The sequence below is a fragment of the Boleophthalmus pectinirostris genome, unplaced genomic scaffold (genome assembly GCF_026225935.1).
Source record: "Boleophthalmus pectinirostris isolate CB_2022bp ecotype Guang Dong unplaced genomic scaffold, ASM2622593v1 HiC_scaffold_16, whole genome shotgun sequence".
Classification (NCBI taxonomy): domain Eukaryota; kingdom Metazoa; phylum Chordata; class Actinopteri; order Gobiiformes; family Gobiidae; genus Boleophthalmus; species Boleophthalmus pectinirostris.
In genome coordinates, this window is record NW_026571095.1 from 25,290,200 (window position 1) to 25,317,901 (window position 27,702).

General features: G+C 40.0%; 2 protein-coding genes across 2 annotated transcripts in view; both read right to left on the reverse strand.

The window, feature by feature from the left end:
- Window positions 1-1,175: 1,175 nt before the first annotated feature.
- LOC110164166 (alpha-amylase-like) lies at window positions 1,176-20,590 on the reverse strand. The gene is made up of 13 exons (XM_020929202.2): window positions 20,496-20,590; window positions 15,994-16,110; window positions 12,690-12,786; window positions 11,794-11,911; window positions 6,029-6,210; window positions 4,824-4,970; window positions 4,429-4,626; window positions 3,924-4,154; window positions 2,739-2,872; window positions 2,388-2,610; window positions 2,026-2,147; window positions 1,722-1,847; window positions 1,176-1,562 (listed from the first exon to the last, which is right to left on the reverse strand). The coding sequence occupies exons 2-13, from the start codon at window positions 16,005-16,007 to the stop codon at window positions 1,373-1,375; spliced, it is 1,782 nt and encodes a 593-aa protein (XP_020784861.2). The 5' UTR covers window positions 16,008-16,110; window positions 20,496-20,590; the 3' UTR covers window positions 1,176-1,372.
- A 2,226-nt stretch (window positions 20,591-22,816) lies between these two features.
- Window positions 22,817-27,702, reverse strand: part of LOC129408239 (spidroin-1-like) — a gene marked incomplete at its 3' end in the record, with an annotated part of 12,689 nt that continues 7,803 nt past the window's right edge. Inside the window, exons 5-6 of the mRNA XM_055151361.1 lie at window positions 27,206-27,697; window positions 22,817-22,991 (exon numbers count right to left, since the gene is read on the reverse strand). Coding sequence (XP_055007336.1) covers window positions 22,817-22,991; window positions 27,206-27,697 — 667 coding nt within the window. The remainder of the gene's footprint in view (window positions 22,992-27,205; window positions 27,698-27,702) is intronic.

Consider the following 27,702-nt stretch of genomic DNA (forward strand, 5'->3'; position numbering starts at 1 on the left):
CCAAGTACAACTGAGATTCTATCACTGACTTTTTGGACTTTATGGCCAGCGTCACAGTGAAGTATAATAAGATACTCATTGTAAGAGATTTTAATGTACAAGTGTACTGTCAATGCAAACCCCTGGCTAAAGCCTTTTTAAATGTAATCTGTTAATTTAATTTGATGCAACATGTCACTGCACCCACTTAAGAATGTGGGTTTTATCTAATGGTTTTGGTGTTGATAACCTTGAAATTGGTAATGCAGTGTTCTCTGACCATTATTTAATAAGCCATGAGGTCCTATGTGCTTTAGCAGTCATGGATGTTTTTCAGTCAGGTTAAAAGTCAATTCATAGCACAGATACTGTACTTTTAAAGCTTTTTAATGATTTGTTTTTATTTACTGATACTGGAAATGCACCTGTTCTTTTGCTTTTAGATCTCACAGCTGCTTTCGACATAGTGAACCACACAGTTCTCTTATCTCTCTTGGAGCACTGTGTGGGAGTCAGGGAAAGAGCAATGGAGTTGTTCAGGTCCTATCCGTCCTAACTGTCAAATTTGGGGACTCCTTTCCTCATAAGCCCACCTATGTTCTGGATTGCACCAGGGCTCTATTCTGGGACCAAAAACGAGACTCAAAAGCTGGGGTGATGGAGTCTTTTCTGTACTTGGTTTCAAACTTTTGAATGCTCTCCCCCCGCCCCTTCAGTTGATGCTTTTAAGACTCATTTAACAGCACACTTTTTTTACACTTTTACTCACTGTGTTTTAACACGGCATGAGAATTGTGTGGTCCTCTGACTGTCTTTTGATTTTATCTTTTATTTAATTTTTTGTTTATTTTTGTTTACTCTCTTATGTATTTCTTTATGCTTTATTTTATTCATTGTGTTTATTGCTATTGTATTAAGCCTACTCTGTGGAGCACTTTAAAGATTCTGTGTTGGTAAAATGTGCTATACAAATAAACTTGGATTGCATTGGATGGATTCTACTACACAGAGGCCCAGTTGACACTTTTCTTAGTTGAGAAGCACAATATTAGTCTCAGTAAAACCCTAAATGACCCAGGGTAAAAAAAAATAAAATCTATGCTGTATATAGCTGATAATTTTGAATATAATGTTGGCATGTGAGTTACTCTGAAAATATTCAAGAAAGTAAACACTCAGTGTCTTATACAGGGAGGGTTTATTTAATTGATTCAATTTGTAAACAAAACTGTCTTTTTGCTCAATCGAATTGCTAAAATTATACTGACTTTGGACATCTCTGTCACTGAGACGAAGTGGCTGTAACATGACATGATGGCTCAACAAGGAATTACATGAAACACATGCTGTGTTATACAGCTTTGAGATTATGTGGGTGAAAACATGATGTCGTTCACAGCTTGGACTCGGCATGAATGGCCACAAACGGGTCTTCATCCTGGTTGCTGATTTTGAAGTTGGCGCGTCCATCTGATCCCACCTGGATCTGTTTGCCTGTGCACCTGCCGTTCTCCTTCTGACCCGAAATCACGTCACAGTATGTTCCTCCGGGCATGCCAGTTTGCAGGGTCACGTCAAGGGCCCTTAAAGTATCACAAGACATATATTAGTGGAATAAAAAATCACTAGAATAAAGTTTTATGGTGACCGTATTGTGCACATCAGTGTTAACTGTAAAGGTGCATACATTGTGATTCCTGCCACAATAAGGCTGCTCCATGACAGATACATGAAAGTCTCACCAGTTATCGTTGTTAAAGATAATGAATCCGCGGTTGCCACGTCCAAAGGCGACCTGGTTGCCCTGGTTGTCCCACCAGTTTGAGTGAGGCTGTCCATTCACCACATTACGGAACTTCACCATGTTCCTGAAAGAAAGGAAGCACTAACTCTACATAACCATTTTATAATGATCCTGGTAGTTTTCTATTTAGTTAGCCAATTAAGCAATCTGTAATCAGAGAAGCTAAAGAATATGCATTACTAGTGACCAGGAGGAAAAGTATTAACATGAAATTCAATCAGTCATTGCATATATACACTTACTTGATCTGCCTCCATCTGTGCTCACACACCCAGCCGTTTCCACAGGTCTGGTCAGCGTTGATGGTAACAGGTTTGGTGGATCCATCACTGTTGCTGGGAGGACCAACCCAGTAATTCTGATCCTATGTGAAGAAGTACATGCAATACAGTTTTTATTTATTGTGTTTTATATATGAATTTATACACACAAATGAACAAAGATCTCTCTAAATGTCAGTAAAGAGTCACTGAGGTACATAAAATATTTTATCGTACAGTAAAAAAATAATACAGGTGCATTGTGCATTTGTACCAAACATGGATGACACAGTATTGTTCCACTTTAAAACAAACTTATAAAAAAAATTAAGAATATAACACACCTTTCCATTAACAATGTTACGGGTCCATCTGTAGCTGGACATGACTCTGGTGATTCCATAGGGATGGGCCAACATGTAAGCGGTGGCCATCTTGTAGAGCCGAGAGTCAAAGAAGGTGATGATGGAAGCTCCACCTGCTCCACTTCCTCTCTGGTTGTCATGGTTATCCACAAACACTACAGCGTCTCCATTAGGCATGAAACCCCAGCCCTCTCCCCAGTTCCTGACCACAAAGTAAAACACAGGTTCCTGAAGAAAAACTGTGCATATACATACATATATTCAATAGCTTTTAACAATTTTATTTGAATTGGCCAAACACTGATATAATTCCATGATTTTCAGCCATACCTGGTGTAGCTGAGTTTCTCTCCATTCCACTTCCTGATCACATTTCCCAGTTTGGCACAATATTTGAACTCTGTGACTCGGCCCAAGTGGAAATACTCGCTGGCAGAGATGGCCTCTCCTCCCAGATCAATAACCTATGAGGAAAATGTTCATTAGTGTTGACTCAGAATCAAAAAGGATGGCATGGCCTCAGGTTGGTGGAGAAACCTAACCTGGCCAGTAGTCTGGGCCACCATGGTTCAGGCCAATCACAGGACCAGTCTGATTGTTAAAAACATGCAGAGGGAAGGTTTTTCTCTTAACTGGATTTAACAAAGATTCCTCTCCTGTTTCTGCTGATGTAACACTTCAATCTATCTACCAGATAGAGTGTTTGTCCACTGATCCTAAGGTTGGTGGTCTGAATCTTGTTCACGACATAAGCATCACTGGTTCCAGCTCACACTGACACTTAACCCACCTCACTAGTGTCTGCATACACTAGTGTGTGAATGTGTGTGTGAATGGGTGAGTGGTTCTTTGTTGTAAAGCACTCTGAGTGCCTTGAAGGTGGAAAAGCGCTATATAAAAATGTGACCATTTACCATGTATCTGTTGTGACATTCTTTTTCAGTAAGAGCCATTTCAGTGTGAGGGCTACACATATGAATCTTTTATTTGCCAGGTTAGGAGACACCAAGCCTCAAATGGATGAGTTCAAGAATCCTGGGGTATAATTCATTTTATAATAATTGTAATTATATATTATATAATTATTATTATTATTATTATAATTTTATTAACACTTGAATGTTTGTTTATGTAAATCCTTTTGAATTACTTTGTGTATGAACTGTGCTGTTTATTACAATGGAGCTTGAGAATGACAGATGGATTGGTATAACATCTGTAGTTATGAAGTCACTGTAGTGGGTAGCTGTGGTGGTCAAATGAGGTAATGAGATACTATGTCATGTTTTATTTCTGTTGGTTAGTGAGATAAACTTCATCTAATAACCAGTGTGCCAATTCCCACAACTTTCGAAAGTGAAATCCTGTTAATTATTAACTTACCTACAAAACACATAACATGTGTCTTGCAAAGTAAAATATTCCCTGCATCTCTTCCAGTGCTGTCAGTGCTCTTTTGATTTTTTTGAGGATCATATTTCAGTACATAGTCTGGAGTAGATGGGTGTTAAGTACCTCCTGGTAGATGAAAGGTCTGGATCCACTGGAGAACCACTTGGTGTTGAGGTTGTGGAGGCGTCCAAACACATTCTGCAGGTCTCCAGGCCACATGTGTTTACAGGCATCCACTCTGAACCCAGCCACGCCCATGTCAACAAGCTTGTTCATGTACTCCGCCACTTTACCCCTGACATAGTCCTTCTCCAGGGCAAGGTCCAGCAGACCTTCCAGACGGCAGTTACGGACCTGTGGGAAACATACAATTTCTATATAACCATTGAAGATACAGGGAGACCATATAAACATTTATAAACTGTATATAATATTTTCACTGTCATGGTGACTGTGCTTTTTGGAAATAGCTTCTCAATAACCATTTTTAACCATTTCTGTTCAATCCAAATGTAAACATGTGGCAAATGTAAGATCATTTCTCCAATCCAAATGTAAAATCTTTTTTTTTTCATGTGTGCACAATCTTATGGCACAAGATCTTGTCCCATCCCTAACAGATCATTACCTGGTTGGGGTCTCCATAGTTCTGAATTTCACCATTGCTTGTGTGGCACTTGTTGTCATTGAAGTCCCAACTGGAGTAGGGAACACTGGGGAAGTCTTCACGGGGAGCACTGAACCAGCTCCCACAGGAGGAGTGGGTGCCCTCTCCGCCCGCAGAGCCGCACATGTGGTTAATCACAACATCTACGTAGATGTTCACCTATAAAGAGAGATGTTATTGTGTTTATGTATATTACGTTGTTTTATTTGTCACATTTGGTCCCTTTTTCAATTTAAAAGACTTGTTTAAATGTTGACCTTAAAGACATCATTTACCAGTTTTAATTTAATTTTTTCTCACTATTGTAAAGTAAAACATGTCCTGTAAGGTCTACGCTTTAAAGTGTCTCAATTTACCCCGACATTGTTGCATCTGGTGATCATGTCGCGAAGCTCGGCCTCACTTCCTGATCGGGAGCAGAGTTTGTAGCCAATTGGCTGGTAGCGCTGATACCAGGGCCTCCAGGGGTTGCTCACGATAATGTGCTCACTGGGAGGAGAAATCTGACAGGAGAAAAAGAGAGTGACTAAGGGTGTTTTTACACCTGTTAGTCCAGTTAACTTGTTCAACTTGAGGATTAAAACTGAAACATTGAAGCAATTTTCATTTGGTGCAGATCGCGTTCTCACCAAACTTCAGCTCAAACAAATGGATAAAATTATTGGTAATGTGCCAATATTGACTGGTAAGTTAGTGGTGTTTTCATTCAGTGTGATAGTTGAGTGATGTTAGTGAAGTAGCATTTTTATGATCATCAGATACCATTCTGTGAGATGTACCAGTGTGAGTGAATGAGAAAACCAATATATACATATATATATATATATATATATATATAGTATATATATATATATATATATATATATATATATATATATATACCTGTTATTTTCTCCAGCAAACCAGAAGGGAGATTGTGTCAATCCTTGAGGTGCTCTCATCTGGCAACATCCAATTTTTTGTTACACTTACAACATGCTACAGCTCCTCTGTCATATGCTTTCTTCACTCATCACTTTCTTACCATTTTTATACCTTCTATGCCCCAGTCATCACCCTCTCACTTCTATGAATACTGATTCTGTCTAGAATTAGTTTTCTTTTGTTACTCATCTCAACAACATTCAACAACTTCCTCAATTTATAAAGTAACTGCATGACCCTGACATTTACTTCTACAATTCCTACTCTTTTACAAAACTCCTATTCCATTCTATACTTATCCATGCCATAGTAAAACATCTCTAACTCTATTCTACATTTCTTGCCTTAGTAAATGTACTTAAATATGCATTGCTCCTCTACTTTTTTGACAGATACCAGTGCATTTACCAGCAGCACTCTGTAGGTGGGTTGGATAGGCCTGGTCCAAAATAGATGATGTGTTCGTCAAATGTAGTGTAGTAATCTGAAACCACTTACCCAAAACCCAAAATATTAGTAATTACAGTATTAGTGTTAAATAATTTGACTGAATATTCAAAAGCAAAAAATTCAAAAACTCCAAAATTTGAGAGTGAATTTACTGAATGTCTGTGCATGAGTGACTTTAAAGACCCACCTGAACGCCTCCGAAGCCATTGGGACCAAGGTAACGCTCACACTCTGCTGCGATGTCGGCCCACCTCCACTCGAACAGGTGCACGATGGAGGTGCGTCCACTCTTCATGTGAGGGTTGTGTTGGGCCACACCCAGCCCAAAAAGAGCCACCAAAACCAGCCACTTCATCCTGCCTTTACCCACTGGTCCAATGAAGAATAAAAGACACTGAATCAGCCGCCTGTAGGTTTATATACTTGTACAAGTCGACATTGAGCCAATCAGAAATCTTTTGACCTTTATGTGAGATGTTTCAGCTGCCCAATTCTCACAGAAGTTTCCAAATTCCCACATGGGTTTTATCCATTATAAACTAGAGTTTGATTGTGTTGCAATGACAAATGAAACTCTGGGTTTACTACAGGTCATCCTCATATCAGTCTGTCTGTTATAGTACACTACTGGTAAAACTGGAATTAAAATGGCTTTTATAAATGATATGATAAATCACAAGCAATGCAAGCAATGCTGTGTATGCATTCTGAAGACTGAGGTGTTCATCGTTCATCAGTGAGAGAGTCAAATCCAAGCTCAAAATGTCGTACAGTTGTTTAGCCAAAAGACAACAGGCACAAAATTCTCAAAATGCTCACTTCTCTATACCGAAGTGGAAAAGAGGCTTTCAAAAAATGTTGAATGTCATTTTGTTGCTGTCAGGACATGAGAGTTTATTCTTTAAGAGAACTCAAAAGGCCAAACGTATTTAAAGGTCTCATTCATCTTTTTTCAAGTTCGCATTCAATTCCAAAAAAGCTTTCTATTGTATGAAAAGATTTATGTATTATGTGTATAATTTAAAGGTGCATAATTTGGGCAGTCGACAGTTCTTCCTCCTAAACCCTTTTTGAAATCACCTTATCACTTCATCACTTACAGAATCAATGTTAACATATTTTGTCAAATTAAATCATGCTGAAATTAAAATTTAATTTTAATTCTGGGCAAATGTCTGCTTTTTCAGTCAATGGACTGTTAAAACCCTTCAAAGTCTAAATATAATCTAAAATCAAGATTGTGACAAATTACTATGTGTTCTTGATGTTTCCTTATCAAAAGTTGCTTGCCCCAACATATTGTTTTTATTTAACTCAGTCATATAAATAAGTTTTACACCAACTGGGATAGCCTGGTATTGTTGATAGTATTGTCCACTTTGAGAACCGCTACATTACCATATTCACATTATTCATTGATTGACATGTATGCCAACTAATCTGACCTTCCAGATTCCCAGACATCAGAGATCACATTTGCCTTGTAAACTCTTTAAAATTTGTGGCCTCTCACTGTCCAAGTGTAAGCAGGGGGTTTGCAACCTGAGGTAAATGTAAACACTGAATTAATGTGTATCTCAAAATTACATTATTCAATTATTATGAAAATGCATGGAACATTTATATTATGTGAACATTTTAAATGTTTGGCCCGGTGTGCACTCATGTGTCTGACTGTTCTACTTTTAACATTTGCTGATGCCACCCAATGCCAACTGGCACAGACCAGAGTCAAAATGGCACAGAGCGTCTGGACTTTTGTTTGCATTAACTTTTGTTAAATGGAGCCTTTTTGTTATTTCTGCACAGTACTCAAAGTGACCATCAGGTGTTTTTTCTTCCAAAAGGTTTAGGGAATGATATTATTTCCATTTATTTTAGTCTGACACATCTCCCTGGTAATACTCTGCATAATTACACTAGACAGCACTGTTGACTGTAAAGGTTAATGAGCATCACACACTTACTTAGAAGACCAGCTAGAGACAGAACTTGAACTCGACTGATCTACCAAGCCTAGACAGGCTCTTAAAATTGTTGTACCATGATGACTAGTTTTTAATGTATTGTCCCAACACCCATAAATATCCCAGTTTCAATCCCATCTGGCATAACATCTGGCACGTGTCTTTACGAATTGAACAGCAGTAGTTTGAGCTATGTCACCTCAGTGTTATGAAATCACCTTTAACCTAGTTTAACCCTGCATAATCTGTCTGTCTCCAAAGAGGAAAAACACACAGAGGTGTATGCTTTTTAGGAATGGAAGCAAATAGACAGTTGAAAAGTACATTTTACAGTTGTTTTTTTTTTCAATCACTTTGGCACATTTATCTATTGGAAATTGATATTTGCAAAATCTTAAACAGAATTTAAGTAATAAAGCAAGTTTTACCATTAAACCTGTAATACTGTGGCCTTGTGTTTTTCTGGGCTCTTACATTCATTTGACAGAGTAGCTGGTTTATTGCAAACTGGCTCTGCAGTTTACGCTACAAATCTGAATCAGAAAAAGGTTGCTTTTTTGTCTAAAATCTGTCTACACTGTGCATAATTACTATGCAAGTTGTATTTATGAGGATTCATTTTATAATTGAACAACTACAGTGCTCTCTGTCAATCCAGAATGTTAATAAACCTCAAACCTGAATATTTAGGTAAGTAAAAGTGAAGTTTTGGCTTTCATAGGGCTATGTGTTATTGGGCTATTAATGTCCAGAATTAAACGCAACTAAATAAAAAAAAATATATATTTTCCATTCTAACATGTTTATTTTCATCTGTCAGAATAGTAAACAACTCAAAATGTACAAATAAACAGAAATTAAAATAAATAAATAAATAAATAATTGAGCTAAAACCTGTCTTCTAAAACTTATCTTCTAAAAACTGGCAGTAGATTTTGGAGTTAATTTTGAGTCCATCTCTTACTCTTACAATTACTGATCCAGCCACAGGCCCATCCATGTGGTCCATCAAGAGTCACTCTCATCTCATCACTCCATAAATAAAACCTTTGAAAAATCTGTCTTCAGATATTTCTTGGCCTGTTTCAGCTTATGTTTCTTATTCAGTGGTGGTCAGGTTTCACCTAACCTAACCTTGACCATGTCTCAGAGCACTGAACACCTTGTACCTCTGGGCACTCCAGGTAGGCTGCAGTTCTGGAGCATAACAGTGCTGGAGGAAAATGGGTTCCTGGTAGCTTCATGTTTGATTCTTCTCAAAACTCGTGCAGTTAATTTGCAACTTTTTTTCCCCAACACATTTCTTGCAACAGTGTTGATCATTTTCATCAAAACGTTTGATGGTTCTGTCATCATGCCCCAGTATCACTGCAATTTCAAGAGTGCTGCATCCCTCTGAAAGACTTTTTTACAATTTTTAACTTTTCAGAGTCAGTTAAATCTCTCTTTTTGCCCATTTTGCCTGAGGAAAAGAAGCTGTTATTAATACGGCACACACATTAATTCTGCACTGATATAGAGTGTTGATCTCCTTAGGCCACACACGCTCTCATCAGACAAATACACATCACCTGATATGCTTAAATCCAATAAGAATTCAAGTTTATACAGCATGGAATCGAAGAATATGCATCAAAATCATGATATGGTCAAAATACTAACTTGCCCAATAATGGTGCGCACAGTGTATATTGTATTGTATGTAAAATATAAATGTACACATTACCAACTGCAAAGTTGAATTTGTGATATGTTGAAAATCATACAAGACTTTCACATCTCACATTGTGTACATCTGTATGTAGACTCTATTCACAGCCTGTGCTCACAGCTGAGACTCTTCTCCCTGTTTGACCTATGTGCCAAATCCTTTGTTGTTAAAGTTTTGCTGCTCACAAATTGTTTTTTTTTTTTTTTTTTTGCTGTTATATTTGATTTTCTACATTGGAAATGACAGTGTTAGGACCCACGTCTTTAACTCAGATGACTCTGTGTGTCTCTGAAGCTGTGAGAGACATGTCAGTGTGTTCTGAGAAAGAGTCTGAGAGCTGTGTGAACTGATGACAAATGTTCCGAGTGATTTGACCACCTGTACCTCTGTTCAGATACAAGTCTGAATGAAATGATTAAACTAAGCCAAGTTTAAAAAAAAGTTTTCTTTAGTATAGTACATACCTGTTCAAATGAGTATCTAGTTTAGTGTCTGATTTTCAGTACTTTTGACAACCCTAATGTAATTAATGAAACTAACTTTTTGCATCTTTTTATAGTAATAATTATACATACTAGTTTCATTATTTATTATGTTTCATTACTAGGCATGTGTATTTTCGCTTATATTTTTTCTTTGTGTTTTTTTTTGTTTTGTTTTTTTGTGTGGAATAAAGGCTATAATGAGCACATTGACGAAACACCATCTTTTCCCATGCTCTGTCCTTAAGGGATGCCATTAGAGCTACAGCTCTTTCCACTGCACATTTTCTGAAACTTTTTATAAACCAGAAAATATTCTGTGCAACCTAACTATTCACTCAAGACAATCAATACACAACATTTCAGGAAAAAAATGATTTTGTGACCAAAAGGACACAAACACAGCCATGAAATTTATAAAGTTTAACCACCATCCAAACACTGCTCCCACACATTTAGATGTGTAGTGTGATGGAGTCAGACCTGCAAGACCAATATCACACTGTTTCTGATGTTTTTAGAATGAAGGAAATGCTGTAAATGTGTGTTCAATATTACACAATCAAATCTGTGCTTTTTAGCAGTAGAAATCTGAACTATGTCAGATTTGGACCTCCAAGTCTCTGAATGAAAACCTGCTTCACACAGGTTTTCACTACAGAAGTCTTTTACATTATGGTTTCTAGTGCTTTTGTGTCTAAAACATATCTTCATATTGTGATTACTGTGTGTTCAGCTTTGTCCTTTGTGTCTTCGATCTGTGGACTTTAATAAGTAGTATGTAGTAGTATACAGTAGTTAGGTCCATAGAGTATAGCATGAGCAGAGAGAGTGTTACACTTTCAGTCTCTGTTTTAATAGTTGATAATTGTGTTTTATGCTTTGAGAGGTAAGGCATGAAAATGGAAATAAGGTTGAGCCAACATGACAGGAATATTTGCTCCTTGAGCTTTGAAAATTTGTGCCAAAATTTTAACTTTTGTGCCAAAGCGATTGAAAAAAAAAACTGTCTCTTCAATGAAAAGTCAAAAGTGAAGATCCAGTGTGTTAAAACAGAGAGATGATACAGTACCTCAGTTACAACCCGTAATTCCTATATGAATTTCAACATAAAGTAAAGATTGTTTTCTTTATGTGAATTTGGTAGTTTTAGGTATGAAGTTTTAAATACTCTTTATTTATTTCTTTTGCAAATCATTAGGGGCTTTTCTTTTCAAAGAGCAAATGCTTTGATGCATTATTTCAAATGAGTCTGTACAACTGTCTACTGTTTCTTATGATGATGTATTTGCTAATCTGAAATAATTTTAAATACCATACAATACCGTTTTAGTTTTTTTTTTTTTTTTTTTTTTTGTACTTTTAGCACATTTGAAATTTTGTTTAGTTTGATCATTTGATTCAAACCTGTATCTGAACAGAGGCACATGTGGTCACATCATTTGAAACATTTGTCATCAGTTTGCACAGCTCTCAGGCACTTTCTCAGAACTCTTGACACTCCTCTCAGCTCAGAGCTTTAGAAACACACACGATGAGTAAATTCACCTTGTTTTGTCAATACTACAGTTCTCATGTGGTAAAATGACATAAAGGGCACTATTTTATCTGTGCACACAAAGTACTAAACAGAATATTTGTTTTCCTAAACAACATTTAATCTCAGCAAAGTAAATTTTGCAGTATTTGATCCAAAATATTTATGAAAAATGTAATATAAAAATATAAATATTTATGAAAAATTGTATGTGTCCAATCAACAGCTTTCCCCATCACTGTGTAGCCCACTGACCCACACAGAGAATCCTTTTTCTTCTGTTTATCCGGGGCTGGGTCACGGGGGCAGCAGTACAGTAAGGTGCTCCTGACCAGTGAGTGGAGGGTCCTGGGCACTTCTCCACTGCTTCTGACTGTTTAAGAGAGAATTGCAATAGAGATTGCATCACAGATGAGTCATTTGCTCTGATCCTTTGGGAGTAAAACATGTAATATGGTGTCAGTAAATGATATTACAATCATAAACAGTTACAAATCCTGTTCGGTGACATATGTTTGGTCTGTGCAGAATCTGAAAACAAGATGAAGCATTTTCATGCTCATTTTATAAACGCTGCAGTGAGTTCTGTGAAGGGATTGATGTGTTTACCGACGAAAATACTTAATTTAGTGAAATTAATAAACGATATTGAGCAGATTATCTGATTTTAAAATACTTACAGTATATTTGATGTTGTGTGAATTGCTTAAAGGAATTTAAATTTAAAGAAAATTTTAAAGCTTTGAAAATTCAGTTCTAGTCTAAGAAATGTGTTGAAGTAACAGAAAAACTGTAAAGACTAGTGGTGGTTTGTGGCCCTTTTTCTCAGTCTTTCAGGAACATAGGTGTTTCTGGTGTAACTGCTGTATTCAGACTGGATCAACTGTCCCTGTTTAACAACACAGTGACCTTTATATTTACATAAGCCGTGTTGTGTGAATGGCAGGTGCACTGTGACATAACCACTACAGACTAAAGTGCTTTCAGGGTACATTGCTTGTGATACAATACTTTTCTAGTGACAATAGCGCCCCCAAAGATTCAAAAGAGGAAGTTACATAATGTGTGTGTTTTAAATGAACAGTTCTTATTTTGAGATGACGTTGTTGACTTTTTATCAAATGAAACCCTCTTTCATTACCTTAACCCACCTGTTGTTCCCTGTACGCTCGCAGCAACTCCTGTGGATTCATCTGAGGGAGTTTGGTCACGGTCAGTCTCCCATGTGTGGGGGGTGAGTGGATGGGGCTAAGAGACACACAGCTCTGACTAGTTTGTGCTGGAAAGACTCAGTAATAACTCATCTTTATGCATTTTCCCCCAAGTGATGACATACAGCGTATAGGAAGAGGAAAGTTAACATTTTACAACTTCACCAGAGCACTGTAGGATTTATTGTGTAATATTTATATATATATTTATTTATTTTATTATTACAACTTATCCACTTGGACAGTTGTGGTTCTATCTGTGTTTTGGTTGAAATTGAGTTATCTGAATATTTTTGTTCTTCAATACCTATATTTGTAGATAATATAAATAAAGATTCTGTTAATTTTTGTTTAGTTGTGGTTTTTTTAGGTTTATTTTAGCAAAAAAATAATTTCCCTTTTCTATTGTACTAAATCAAAACACAACTGGAACCATTCTTGAGGGGAAAAGAACTACACAAAACAGATGGATAGTAGAAGAATTACACAGAATAGCTGATTGTTTTTCTATTATCTATTTAAAAAGTTGTGTCCTTGTTATCTCAAGTATAATACTCCCTACAACAGAAGCATGGGCAGACTGTGTCTTGACTGTGGGACTGTGCCTAGACAGGTTTGTGGTCCATTTTCTCTGAATTTCTGGAGTATATAGATTTTTCTGCTGTAACTGACTAAAGTGCTTTCAGGGTAGATTTAGATTTTTTGTTTGTTTGTTTGTTTTCTTTGGTATAATACTCCCTACAATGGAAGCATAAGCAGACAGTGACTGGACTGCGACTAAACCGGACTGTAATGGACAATTCTATAAGTTTTGCCAGATTTTCAAAGACCTTTCAGAGCCTTAAAAAAAGAAACCCCAATGAGAAGCAACTTTTTAAACATTGTGCGACACCACTGAACAATGAACTGCGCTAATGAGATGTGCATATTTTTACAAGCATATTTAATATCAGTAACAGCTTTAAAACAGATTGTGTTTCAGTAATTTTTTTGTTCTGAATAGTCATTACTGATCTATGAGGGCGTAAACAGAACTCAAAAAGGGTAAAAACTGCAACTTTCAAAATTTGCAAGGTACTTTCCAAAAGCCTAAAAACGCTATAAAGCAGTGGACTTGGCAACTCTGAATACTGTCACAATGTCCTGGGGATTTATGTGTCTGGGTCCTGTACATAGTAAATAAACTTTTATGTTAGTACTCTTCTTCCACCTCTCTGACTAGTTCAATATATACTACAATACTAACTTTATTTCAGAAAAAACATTTGGTAGTCTTCCATCCAGTGACATTATACTGAAATTAAGTTCATGTACCTTTGTGGAAATACAATAAAATACATCAGTAAAGTAGTGTTGCAAACATTAATACTACTAATACAAGCTGACATATTTGAATTGTAATGTCTTTCTGTCAACCAAGAGCCAAATAGATCTTTAAAGAGCCTGTATCCGATTTCTCTCCACATATTTGAGCATATATTTGAATGTGTCTTGTCAGAGTACAGTTTTATTGTATGAGTAGCTCTCAGTGTTGGGAGTGAATATAAATATTTATAAAAGTAACAAATTACTATAATATTTCAGTAACGGATTACATGTACCGCCGTTACGTAATCAGCGTACAAATTATGAGTAATGTATTCAGTTACAGTTATGTTCAATGGTGGTAATTATTACAGTTACTTTTGCTGAAATAAGTGGATTACAAGGGGTATTTTCCTGTTTTCACATTTTGTGCACATCCATTTATTTATTTTTTTTATTTCGGTAATTTCACTCATTGCCTGAAGCCCAAACAGAACGTGGCCAATAAGAGCGACGTAAACGTCATGTTAAAGTTGGCGATGTCAGTCACACAGTGGAAGCAGCAGTGCATTGGTAAAAACCGCATTTGTGTCTTGGAAATTCTTCTCCTGATGTGAGATATATATATAAAAAAAACAAATATAAAATCGCCTACAACTTAAATGTGAAACCGGAGCTACTGGCACTGGTGAAAAAAACCTGCATAGACTCATAATATCTGCACTACTGTCCTATAGTGACCTGCCACATGAGGGACGTGCACACAAACACAAAAATTTTGAGGATTGGTTACTACATTCATGTCGTTTTAAAAAAACATGACAATATCAAGTTAATCCAAAAGTAATCAGATTACGTTACTCACTTTAAGTAATTTTAATGGATTACGTTTACAAATTACATTTTGGGGTGTGTAATTGTAATCTGTAGGGGATTACATTTTAAAAGTAACCTTCCCAACACTGAATGCATTGCTTTTTGCTGTAACATGGCAATGTAAGGCATTGCAGGGAAAAAAATTTGTAATATTTTACTGGGTACAAATGTCAGTAACATGTGCTACAATGCATTTTTAATCTGGATTGAAGTGGTGAGTTTTTCGTTTTTCTTTATACAAATTCGCTAAAATCACCGTGATATCAGCAACGGTGAAACACCACCATCGTTACGGTTCCGCCTGATTGCGCACTTTTGCGGAGACCCTGCTCTATGGGCTTGGGGTTTTCTCGGGGGTGGTCCTAGATTCCAAGCCCTAGTATGAGATTAGTCCTGGTTCAGTCCTGGTTTAGACCTTGTTTAGACTTGGTTTAGACCTGTTTCAGTCCTGGTTCAGTCCTTCTGGTTCAGTCCTGGTTCAGTCCTCAGTCCAGTCCTCAGTTCAGTCCTGGTTCAGTCCTTAGTCCAGTCCTGGTTTTGTCCAGGTTCAATCCATATACGGCACCAACGTTTGGCATCTTTGCTCGCTGATTGCTATTTGACAATCAGTGACAGTTATTTTGGTGAGAGTAACTTAAAAGTGCTGCAATAGTCGTGTAATGTCTTATATTTTAAATGCAGTAATACTGTAAAGTAACGGATTACTCTAAAATGACAATAAGTAATAAATAACGCATTACAGTTTTGAAGTAATGTGCCCAACAGTGGTAGCTCTTGATGTCAAAATATGTCCTCTGCATGCTATCTGCGTCTAATTATAAAGCACTCTATTGTCAATTAATCAGGAAGTGTGTGTTTGCATGCTAGTTCTTAGCTTTATTGTCAAAGCAAAACTACACTCTAGTCTCTGAACATTGTGAAAAGCTCTTATAAACTCATCATGGTGAATAACTGCAATGTTTGGAATGCATAAAGTGAGTGGAGCACAACAATTTAAAATTAACTAGTTTGTTTTTTCCTGCTTTTAATGGTGCATTGTGCAACTTTTCTACCTTTTTCTTACCTTTTTATCTTCATGGAGACCAAACCAGGCCACGTTACAGGTCAGATCTGTAGAAAGGCAACCCCGCTGACAGTCAGAATGCCTGTTTTTCAAGGCATTTTTGAATGATAAAACCACCTGTAATTGAATAAACATAAGGTAGAGCTGTTTAATGTCATACTGTGGAACATTCCAGGCAGAGCAATTACATGTCCATGGAAACAAGACGGTGACTGACTCCGAACCAAAAAGCAATTCTGTAATGCTTTATGCACTATCTGACTTGTAAAGCAGATCAGCTACTTTCACTTCTTATTCTCGGATATTTTCAGTTCTCCTTTCATTTTAGTATTTTAGTTTGTGGTTTCCTCCTTGTTACACAGACTGGGAGGAGACGTCAGTAGCACAGAGACGAGGCCCCAAAAATGTGCTCCAATTCTCCCACGAGAGCCCAGAATTCCAGCCCCACTTTGGTCTTTTCCTGTCTGGACTTCACATAGGATATGCCTCCGGAGGCGATGAAGGCTTTCGGATCAGGGGGACAAAGAGCTCTTTTACTGCCGCTCCGGACCAGGTGAGAGGGAGGCACCCGCTTGTCCCAGTCCCAAAGGAGGCTCTGTCATGGGAAAGTGCAAGTCAGACGCAAAGACAGGAATACTGGGAATGGAGAGGAGGAAAAAGGACAAGTGGAAAGAATGGATAGAACAGTAATGCAAAGCACAGATGGATTTAAAGGAATGGAGGAGAGGAGATGTGAAATCATGAACCAAAGTCTTCTAAAAAGAGCAGAGTGGCACGTCACCTGCATGATTCCATAAAAATAGAGTGTTAATAGAGCGCGCCATGGATAGAAGGCCTATTTATAGTGCAACCAGCCATACCTCAAAACAAGCACCAATCATTTTAACTCCTTGGGTTCTTTTTTAAAGACAATTGAGTAAAGTGTATTTATCTTGTTGACATCATTCAGCTGCAGCTGCAAACAATCTTCAGAACTGTCACGGGTGTTGGGGGTGACGTGTGCAGGCGTGGACAGCCTGATTGACCTGGCAGTCGCTCAGACTGACCGAAGTTAGATGCCAGACAGAATAAGTTAAAGAACATAAGAAGACAAAATGAACATCTTTGGTTAAGCATAAATAATATAAACATTACACAGAAGATCAGTGTTTCCCAGACGCTTTTTCTGGGGACCCATATTTTAAAAGTCACAAACCTTCGTGACCCAAGTCAATCATAAAATAAAGGTGGATTTGACCATTATTGAACATTAATGAGGATATTTTATTGTTGACTGAGTAATCGTATCTCTCTGAACAATTAGAATCACTCAAGTTTTAAACAATGAAAAACAGTAATCAAACCACCCAGTCATTGAGAAACACTGCAGTAGATAGACAGTGTGCAAAAGTGCACCAGCACCTAACATAGCCAAAGGAACAACAGCCCTGTGAAAACAAGCAAGAGTCGGTTTGTGGACATGTTTTAAGGGCAAGAAAAACAACAAAACTGAAAAGAAAAAGCATGGTTTATTTTTGTCTAATTTTGGCTAAAAAAGTAACATAGTGTGGCTTTAAGGGCCCAGTGCTTTTTGTACTGGAGTTACAAGCTTGGGGTTAACAGTATGAATGGTATCTGAGAAGTTACTGTTTTACATTTTGCAGAAACAAGTTTCTGTATAAATACAATAGAATTAAAATAATAAATTGATACTCTACCGCTAATGTCTTCAACATTCCCTGGAGCTGTGATGCTAACTGAGGCCAGGGGTCACCAAACTATAGCTCGGCATCTACCAGAACTCTCCACCCCCTTCCAAGTAGCTCACCAAGGGATTTCTGAATTACACGTATTGTACTGTATAAGTAAACTTTGATTAATTAAATGCCTTTTACAAGTGTAAATGTATCATTTTGATGCCTAACTTTGTACACTAATAAATGGATAATGGTTTATGTTTTATAGGCATCTAACTGCACCTCATCTAAGGCTCGCCATGGCTCTTATATGTGCTCAATTTCTTGTGACCATTAAAACCAGGAGCTCTCTGGCATTTTCATTTTCTACACGTAGCTCACCAGAGGAAACAGGCTGGAGACCCCTGCTGTAGGCACTGCTCTCTATGAGGCTCTCTTAGACTTTAATCTGAGCTTTATTTTAACACAATCTGACCAGAAAGATCTGATGTAAACTCAAACAAACGCTGACGCAGAACTATGAACGCTCCTGAAATGTGTTTATTAGATCCATTTAGTATTTTTTCTTGAGTTTTCAGATTTCCCCCTCTTATATAGTCCTTCACATAGAATCACATGATCATATTTATAGTCCATAACTTGATTCTGCTTGACTGGGCCTCTTTTACTGCTCTCAAAGTTGTAAGTCTTTTTAATGATCCCAGCAATACCATCACACGGACAAACCCCTGCCTCTACGATGTGTCCATTACCCCATCCTCTGCTTTGAAAAATGAATAAATGTGTTTGTGCTAACTGTCTGAGCTTCCTTAACAAAACTGGGCACAGGCAGGAGGGGAAAGAGTAATAAAGTCAAATATTCAGCCTCTTCCAATGGAAACTAGCTCTGTGCCGAGATGATATGTTGTGCAGATGTCGGGGCAAGATTTCAGAAGGAGCGTAGAAGTCCCCAGGAGAGACCAGGGCTACCGGAGCTGCCAATGAAAGCATCAAGAACACACAAAGACTGACTCAGACACCTTTAGCTCAGGAGGAGTTGGCTCATTTCTGTGTCTCTTTAGGGGAGAGGTTCTTCAGACCAGTCCACGTCAGCGTATATGTCCAAGGTGCACAGTATAGTCACATACATTTATCCATAAGGGTCAAATATGGAGGAACCATTGAGTTATGATGGATTTTATGGACACATTTTTTCTTTTTCTATTTTTTTTTCACAATAGCTTCAATGCAAACTTTTTTCTTTGTCTTGGTATAAAACTAAAGATCCTATATTATGCAAAACTGCTGTTATTTTTGTCAACCTCTTCAAAAACATACCTGAAGTTGTGTTTTGTTTCATTCACATATATTTGCGTAACCCTTATTATTAGTCTGTCTACATCTCCAAAGCTCAAAAATGCTCTCTTTCACCTTGTGATGTCATGAAGCAGTAGTTTTTAAGTTAACAGCTTCCTTGTACCTGCTGTTCAGTAAACATTGGCAATTCCAGGGCTGAAATTATCCAAATGATTATAGTGAAGGTGTGTGGAGTTTAAAAACACAGTGGAGCATTTCCTGTATTACCTCATGACATCACAAGGTGGCAAAGTGTTTTGTGTTTAAGAGAAGAACTCAGCCTGAAGGCCTCTTTACACAAGAATGCTTGTGGGTAAAAGCAACAAAATATTTTATCGGAAGTGGCTTTTGTTTAAATGGTGATGCCATTTTTGGGACTTAAAAATGCAAAAATCTGAAACCACCCTCCAGAGTGGAAAAGCGTATGTGACGTGATAGTGCATCACACAGCAGCTCACTGTATGCACACAGATTTCCTCCCAAAAACACTCGTCTAAGCGCAGAATAAAAAGTGAAGATGCGAAGCTACTTTTGCATCTTCTGTTCAAACCGTCATCATATAAATGTAGCTTAAATATGCAGGATTTGTGCTTTAAACGTGTGAATGAAAAAAACACAACTCCAGGTATGTTTGTGCACTATGTAACTCTCTGTAGGTGACATGTAAGCTGCACAATTCCATGGAAATATAAAGATATATATTTGGGAACATTCTCCATCAAGACAGATATACATTATTTTATACATATGGTGGAAGATTATTAGCCAGGCTGGTGCCTCTGCTCAATTTCATTTCTCTCTAGTGACTAGTTTAGGAATCGGAATACACAAGACAGAACCCCGGAACTTGTAGACCGCACACCAGCCAATCGGCAAAGAGCTGTGAAGCCATGACTGGGTCCATTTTGTGGCACAGAACAACAGTAAACAAGATGGATGTAGACAAAGCAATACATTCTGTGTTGGCAACGATTCCCGAGATCGAAGATTTAAAGCCAGAACAAAGAGAATGTTTGGTGAATTTTATCAAGGGGAAAAAAGTTATTGTCCTTCTTACTACGGGATTTGGGAAAAGCTTAATATACAGTTAGCCCCGTTAGCAGCACATTACATATGTCACGACCAAATAACAGTAACTGGTTAAATTTTAAAAAAGTACTCGCCTACCGTTGAGTGAATGAATCCTAATGCTGCGAGGTCAGACAGTTTCAACGAAGTGAAGCAGGCTGATGAATCGGGCTAGCTTTCAGTATATTCCAAAAGTAAAAATGTTTTAAGTCCATTGTATTCATTTTCTTAATTTATATTTACTTATAAGTTATATTATATTTTGCAATTTTGGAATTTTTGAAGAGCAAATATCTCCACTAAGGTATTTCAGTTTTTACATGGATCAATATTCAAGTAATGTTTCCCAGTTTATACGAAAATTAATCTTTAAAAAAAATGCCCTTTTGTCACTTTAATCTAAATTCACCTTACATATTTTACCTCTTTATCTTCATCATCATCACCATTTCGCCAACCCAACAGCAGAGGGAGACATTTCCTCTTCCTCAGACAGCTCCAGTACTGGACATGTGTGGTCATCCAGATTCCTGAGCATATATACTGTACATTAGTCAGACACCTGTGTGTACATGAACATGATTTTAACCCCAATATTAGTGAAACTTGTGGGGTCTGTAGACAGTGGATGAGTGAATATATAAACAACAGTCAATGGAGCTGAGATTCAAAAACACAGCTTCGTATTTTATTATTAAATTCTTGCTTTATATGCAGTGTTGGGGAGTAACAGATTACATGTACCAGAGTTATGTAATCAGAGTACAAATTATGAGTACATTACAGTTACTGTTTCAGTGAGTGATAATTGGATTACAGTTACTTTGTTGAAATAAATGGATTACATGGTGGTATTTTCCTGTTTTCACATTTTGGGCTATATCCCACGTCTCCTTCCGTACTGCGCAGACACCGCCGTTCTCCTGTGCGCCTCTAAACCAGAACTAACGACTCCCTTTTCCTCTCCTCCTCTCTTCTTTTCTCCCGCTCCCCCTGCTCTCTTCTTCCTCTCCACCCCCTCCCATCATCTCTTCCCCCTCTTCCCCTCCTCCACTCCTCACTTTTTCCTCTCCTTCTCCTCCTCCTCCTCTCTTAGTGTAGTTATGTTTTTACCTCCAGAAAGTTTCATGAGATCAAATTATTTTAGATGCTCATTTTAAAATGATTGTCTTTTTCCATTTTAAATCGGCTGACGTCGATAGTTGAAGTTATTAAAAAGTACAAAAATACAGCCGACACGTTTTAGAGATGGACAGTGTTGGGATGGTTACTTTTAAAATGTATTCCCCTACAGATTACAGATTACATACACCAACATGTAGTTTGTAACGGAATCCATTAAATTACTTAAAGTGAGTAACATAATCTGAATACTTTGGATTACTTGATATTGTCATGTTTTTTTTTAAACTACATGGATGTACCAACCACATCCTGAAAATTCTTGTTTGTTCTCTTCAAATTGGCCCTGGTTTAGTCCTGGTTTTAGTCCTGGTTTAGACCTGGTTTAGTCCTGGTTTAGTCCTGGTTTAGTCCTGGTTTTAGTCCTGGTTTAGACCTGGTTTAGACCTGGTTTAGACCTGGTTTAGTCCTGGTTTAGACCTGGTTTAGTCCTGGTTTATCCCAAAATGTGAAAACAGGAAAATACCGCCGTGTAATCCATTTATTTCAACAAAGTAACTGTAATCTAATTACCACTCACTGAAACAGTAACTGTAACTGAATACAGTTACTCATAATTTGTACTCTGATTACATAACTCTGGTACATGTAATCTGTTACTCCCCAACACTGGAGATGGAGAGAGTAGATGAAGTGATAAAGTATTTAAAGTCTGTTTAAGTGTCGTTCTTCCTCCTGTGTGTGGAAAGTCCTTGGTCAAGTTTTATGAGGCTTTTTCACAGCAGCTGAAGGAAACAGGAGCTCCTCTTTCACGCTCATAACGAGACCTACACTTTTACTGAGGGGAAAATTCCTCTCTTCTTCTCCTCCTCCACTCACTCACTCACTCCTTCCTCTCCTCCAGGCAATCTTTTCTTCTTCCTTTCCTCCTCCTCCCCTCTTGTTCCTCTCCTCCTACTCCTACCCTGTCTTTCCTTTCTTACTACTTCCCTCTTCCTCTTCTCTTTTCTAAATCTCCCTCTCCTCTCCTCTCTTCTTTTGTTCCTCCTCCTCTGCTTTCTTCTTCTACCTCTCGTCCTCCTTCCTTCTTGTTCTCCCACTCCTCCCCGTCTTCTTCCTTTCCTCTTCCTCTCTTCTTTCTCCCCTTCTCCTCCTCACCCTTCTGCCTCTCCTCTTCCTCCCCTCTTGTTCCTCTCTTCCTACTCCCTCTTTTCTTCCTTTCTTACTACTCCCTTCTTCCTCTCCTCTTTTCATCCTCTCCCTCTCCTCCTCTTCCCCTCTTGCTCCTCTCCTCCTACTCCTCCCCTCTTTTCTTCCTTTCTTACTACTCCCGTCCTCCTCTCCTCGTTTTTTCCGCTCCCTCTCCTCTCTTCTTTCTCTCCTCCTCCTCTGCTTTCTCCTTCTATCTCTCGTCCTCTTCCCTTCTTGTTCTTCTCCTACTCCTCCCCTGTCTTCTCCTTTCTTGCTTCTCCCCTCTTCTTCCTTTCCTCCTCCTCTCCTTCCTCTCTTCTTCTCTCCTCCTCCTTTTCTCCTTCTTTCCTCTTCTTCATCTCCTCCTCCCATGTCATCTTCCTTTTTTGCTTCTCCCCTCTTCCTCTCCTCCACTCTTTCTTCCCTTCTTCCTCCTCCTTCCCTCCTTTCTCCTTCCTCTCCTCCTCCCATCTTCTTCCTTTCTTGCTTCTCCCCTCCTCATCTCCTTCCTCTCCTCTCCTCTCCCTTTCCTCTTCCTCTCCTTCCTCTCTTGTTTCTCTCTTCGTCCTCTCTTCTTCTTCCTCCTCCTCACTTCTTCTTCCTCTCCTCCTCCCCCGTATTCTTCCTTTCCTGCTTCTCCCCTCCTCGTCTCCTTCCTCTCTTGTTTCTCTCCTCCTCCTCTCTTCTTCTTCCTCCTCCTCTCCTTTTTCTTTTTTCCTCTCTTCCTCCTCTCCTTTCTTCCTCTCCCCTCCTCCCTTCTTGTTCTTCTAATACTCCTCCCGTCTTCTCCTTTCTTGCTTCTCCCCTCATCTTTTCCTCCTCCTCTCCTTCCTCTCTTCTTCATCTCCTCCTCCTCCCCTCCTCTCTTTTTCTTCTAATCCTCTCCTCCTCTCTCTTCTCTTCCTTCCCTCTTCTTGTTCTCCTGCCCTCCTCTCTTCTTCCTCTGCACCTTCTCCCTTCCTCCCACCTCCCTCGCATCCTAAACTTCTCTTTTCCTTCTCTCCTCTTCCTCTTCACCTTTTCCTCCTCTTTTCTTCTTCCTCCTCCTCCCCTCCTCGCTTTCTCTCTCATTTCTTTCTCTTCTTCGGTCTGCACCTCTGCTCTGCTCTTATATTACAATAACATGCCCTCAGACGTTCACATATGTGCTTGTGCTGTTCCACACTCATTACAGCGGTCAGATATGCTCTGCACAAACTGCACTGCACTGAGATGAATGTTAAAGGAAAAACTTGTATTAATAGATCAAATAATCATTAGATGTAGAATTTACTGCTGGAGGTCTTCAGTGCAGCAACCTAGAACTTTACAAGCTGCGAGGATCCAAAGGCATCATCTGGGGAACCATCTTGAGCAAAATTTGGTCAAGAGACGGCCAAAGCACTTTCATTATTCATTCATTTCACACTCAGTTTTGATGGAGGACACTTTAGCGTTTGTTTGTATAATAATGGCGTATTGGCAGCGTTGCGGGGAATCGGTATATAAACTTTGTGCTCCCATATATAGCCTATCATATGAGCCGATGTAGAAGTGCAGTGGCGAATGATTTTACTGCAGACAGGAAACAGCTGACGCGATCGCGCTCACAACTTTACAGCCTGTGGTCCGCAGACATAACCCGCCGCTCTATAGGCTACCAACCGACCTATCAGTCGATCTGTTGTATTCGGCACCATGTACAGACAGAGATTGATATGACATGATATGATATATCATGATATGATTTAGATCGTCGAGCGGCAGGCTTATAATAGGCGACGACTCGTGATCGTCAGCAATACGCTGCCGTTGCGATGCATAGGTTAGACTGTCATTAGACTAAGTTGTGGACTCCGGCAACAAGCTGCCCTACTAGTATCAGGACCCGCCACGGGTACTTTTTGCTATCTGCTGTTACCCGAACTCAGTGCTTCTGCTGATGTGAGGTGAGTTGTGTAAAGTTAGCTGCATGCTGCTGTTTTATGATGATAACTTGGGATGAGGACGGCTCGCGGTGTTAACGTGACATCGGTGCCTTTCACAATTACATAGGCACCGGGGAACAGAAGTACGGGGACACAAACAAACACAAACGTTTACATGACCGTGGAATAAATTAATTTGGCTTTAAAATTGGAATAAATAATTTAATAATTCGGATTAAAATTTTATTCCGAATAATCATTAGGAATTAAGTGTTTAATTCCCTTTAAAAAAAACAAAAACAAAAAAACATAATTTTGTCTGCATGAAGCTTAGGGACTGCGTAGAACGCGCCAAGACGCCAGCGTGCTTACGTAAGTGCGCACGTGCGCACTGTTGCTATCTTTGTTGCTATGTGCATCTTTCAAACATTGCAAACTTTGCAAACCCTCGATCGAGATCACAAACTGCGCTCCTAAACTTCATTTCAGGATATTTATCTACACCAGACTGATCTTCGGGATATTTCTACACAGATTGCTTCTGGCCGCCCCCTGACTCGGACTACAATTCTCTTGGGACGAAAAAGCCAGAGGTTTGTGACTAAAAGTAACGAATACTGTAATGCATTGCTTTTTGCTATAACGCAGTACTGTAAGGCATTGAAGGGGGGGGGAAATTAATATCTGACAAGGTACAAATGTCAGTAACACGCGTTACAAAGCTTTTTTAACCTGGGTTGAAGTGGTGGCTTTTTCGTTTCTCTTCATACAAATTAGCTAATATCAGCAGCAGTTAAGCGCCGGAGGTGCACCCGCGTAGGTTTGGTCCTGGTTTGGTCCTGGTTTAGTCTCGGTTTAGTCCCGGTTTAGTCCTAGTTCATCTCTGGTTTAGTCCCGGTTTAGTTCTGGTTTAGTCCCGGTTTAGTCCTGGTTCATCTCTGGTTTAGTCCCGGTTTAGTCCTGATTCAGACCTGGCTCAGTTCTGGTTTTAGACCTGGTTTAGTCTTGGTTCAGTTCTGGTTCAGCTCTGGTCCTGGTTTATATCTGGTTTATACCTTGTTTGGTCCTAGTCCTGGTTCAGTTATTTTGGTGAGAGTTATTTAAAAGTGCTGCAGTAGTCATGTAATGTCTTACATTTTAAATGCAGTAATATTGTAATGTAATGGATTACTTTGAAATGACAGTAACAAGTCATAAATAACGAATTACAGTTTTGAAGTAACTTGCCCAACAGTTGTATTACCCCCACTGAAAATTCCTAAAAGTAGGGTCATTTATAATACAGTGAGATTCCTGAACATAGACAAAATCAGATTTAAACTGTTTACTACTACTCAAAAAAAATGATGAAACTGATTACATCGGAAAATCAAGTACAAAAATCTGCCTTTTTTGACTTAACAAACTGTCTATCTTTAAGCGGTATATACCCTAAAAATTGTAATTTTTGTAATTAATATTTTTATTTTAAACTTTTTTGTCAAAAACATAACTAGTACACTAGTACTCTAGGTTTGCTGTACTCTTGTATGTGCGTCCTGTTAGTTCTGGTGTCTGACACAAATGTTTGTTCCCACAGGTCTGTGTGAGCCAAGGGCCACGACTGCTCCAGGCCCCCGGGCCTTCAGGTCCCCGGACACCCGGACACCCGGACACCCAGACACCCAGACACCCAGACACCCAGACACCCAGACACCCAGATCTCCAGACACCCAGACACCCAGACACCCCAGACCTCCAGACCTCCAGACACCAGACACCCCAGACACCCAGACCTCCAGGACACCCAGACACCAGACACCCAGACACCCAGACCTCCAGACACCCAGACACCCAGACACCCAGACACCCAGACACCCAGACCTCCAGACACCCAGACACCCAGACACCCAGACACCCAGACACCCAGATCTCCAGACACCCAGACACCCAGACCTCCAGACACCCAGACACCCAGACACCCAGGACCTCCAGACACCCCAGACACCCAGACACCCAGACACCCAGACACCCAGACACCCAGACACTCCAGACACCCAGACACCCAGATCTCCAGACACCCAGACACCCAGACCTCCAGACACTCTCCAGACACCCAGACACCCAGACACCCAGACACACCCGGAGACACCCAGACACCCAGACAGACTCCAGACACCCAGACACCCAGACACCCAGACACCCCACCAGACACCCAGACACCCAGACACCCAGACACCCAGACACCCAGTCAGACACCCAGACACCCAGACACCCAGACACCCCAGACACCCAGACACCCAGATCTCCAGACACCCAGACACCCAGACACCCAGACCCCAGACACCAGACACCCAGACACCCAGACACCCAGACCCCAGACCCCAGACACCCAGACCAGACACCCAGACCACCAGACCTCCAGACACCCAGACACCCAGACACCCAGACACCCAGACACCCAGACACCCAGACCTCCAGCACAGGACCTCTCATCTAAGTCCAAGTCACCAACAGACACTAACACACACTAACACACACTAGCACACACTAACACAAACACCCACAGACTCACGCTCACACAAATTCACACAAACACACACTAACACAGGCACACACACACACACACACACACACACAAAGATTCACACTCAAACACACTCACAAAAGCACGTTAACAAACACACACCTTAAACACACAAACACTCAAAAACACACACAAACAAAAACAAATATATATAAACTGCCTCTGCCTGCTGCTGATATGTTTCCACCTGCAGCTCCGACGTTCCCGCCCGCTGCTCCAGTGCCTCCTGCCGCGCCCACTGCTGCTCCCGCCGCTCCTGCCGTGCCCGCTGCTGCTCCCGCCGCTGCTCCTTTCACGCCCCTGCCTGCTACTTCTTTTAGGATTCCTCGTCTCGTTCGTGCTCCTGCCGCGCCCTGCTGCTCCTGCCGCTGCTGCTCCCGCCGCTCCACTGCTGCTCCCGCCGGCCCTGCCTGCCTTCTTTTAGGATTCCTCGTCTCGTTCGTGCTCCTGCCGCGCCCACTGCTGCTGCCCCGCCGCTCCTGCCGCGCCCCACTGCTGCTCCCACGCTCCTGCCGTGCCCGCTGCTGCTCCCGCCGCTCCTGCCGCGCCCACTGCTGCTCCCGCCAGGCCCCTGCCTGCTACTGCTTTTAGGATTCCCCGTCTTGTTCGTGCTCGTGCTGCGTTCGCTACTGCTCGCGCTGCTGCTCCCGCCGCTCCTGCCGCGCCCGCTGCTGCTCCCGCCGCTCCTGCTGCGCTGCTGCTGCTGCTCCTGTCGCTCCTGCCACGCCCGCTGCTCCTGCCACGCCCACTGCAGCTCCAGTGTCCCCGCCTGCAGCAGCTTCACTCTTCTACCCGAACGATGTCGACATGGCCTCCACTGACGATATCGTGGTCTGTTTCTTTT

Excerpts from the sequence above, each read along its gene's own strand:
- LOC110164166 (XM_020929202.2), bottom strand. Across the intron at positions 1,848-2,025 it reads CACAGATGGAGGCAGATCAA|GAACATGGTGAAGTTCCGTA; the intron begins GTAAGTGTATAT and ends CCTTTCTTTCAG. Across the intron at positions 1,563-1,721 it reads ATCTTTAACAACGATAACTG|GGCCCTTGACGTGACCCTGC; the intron begins GTGAGACTTTCA and ends TGATACTTTAAG.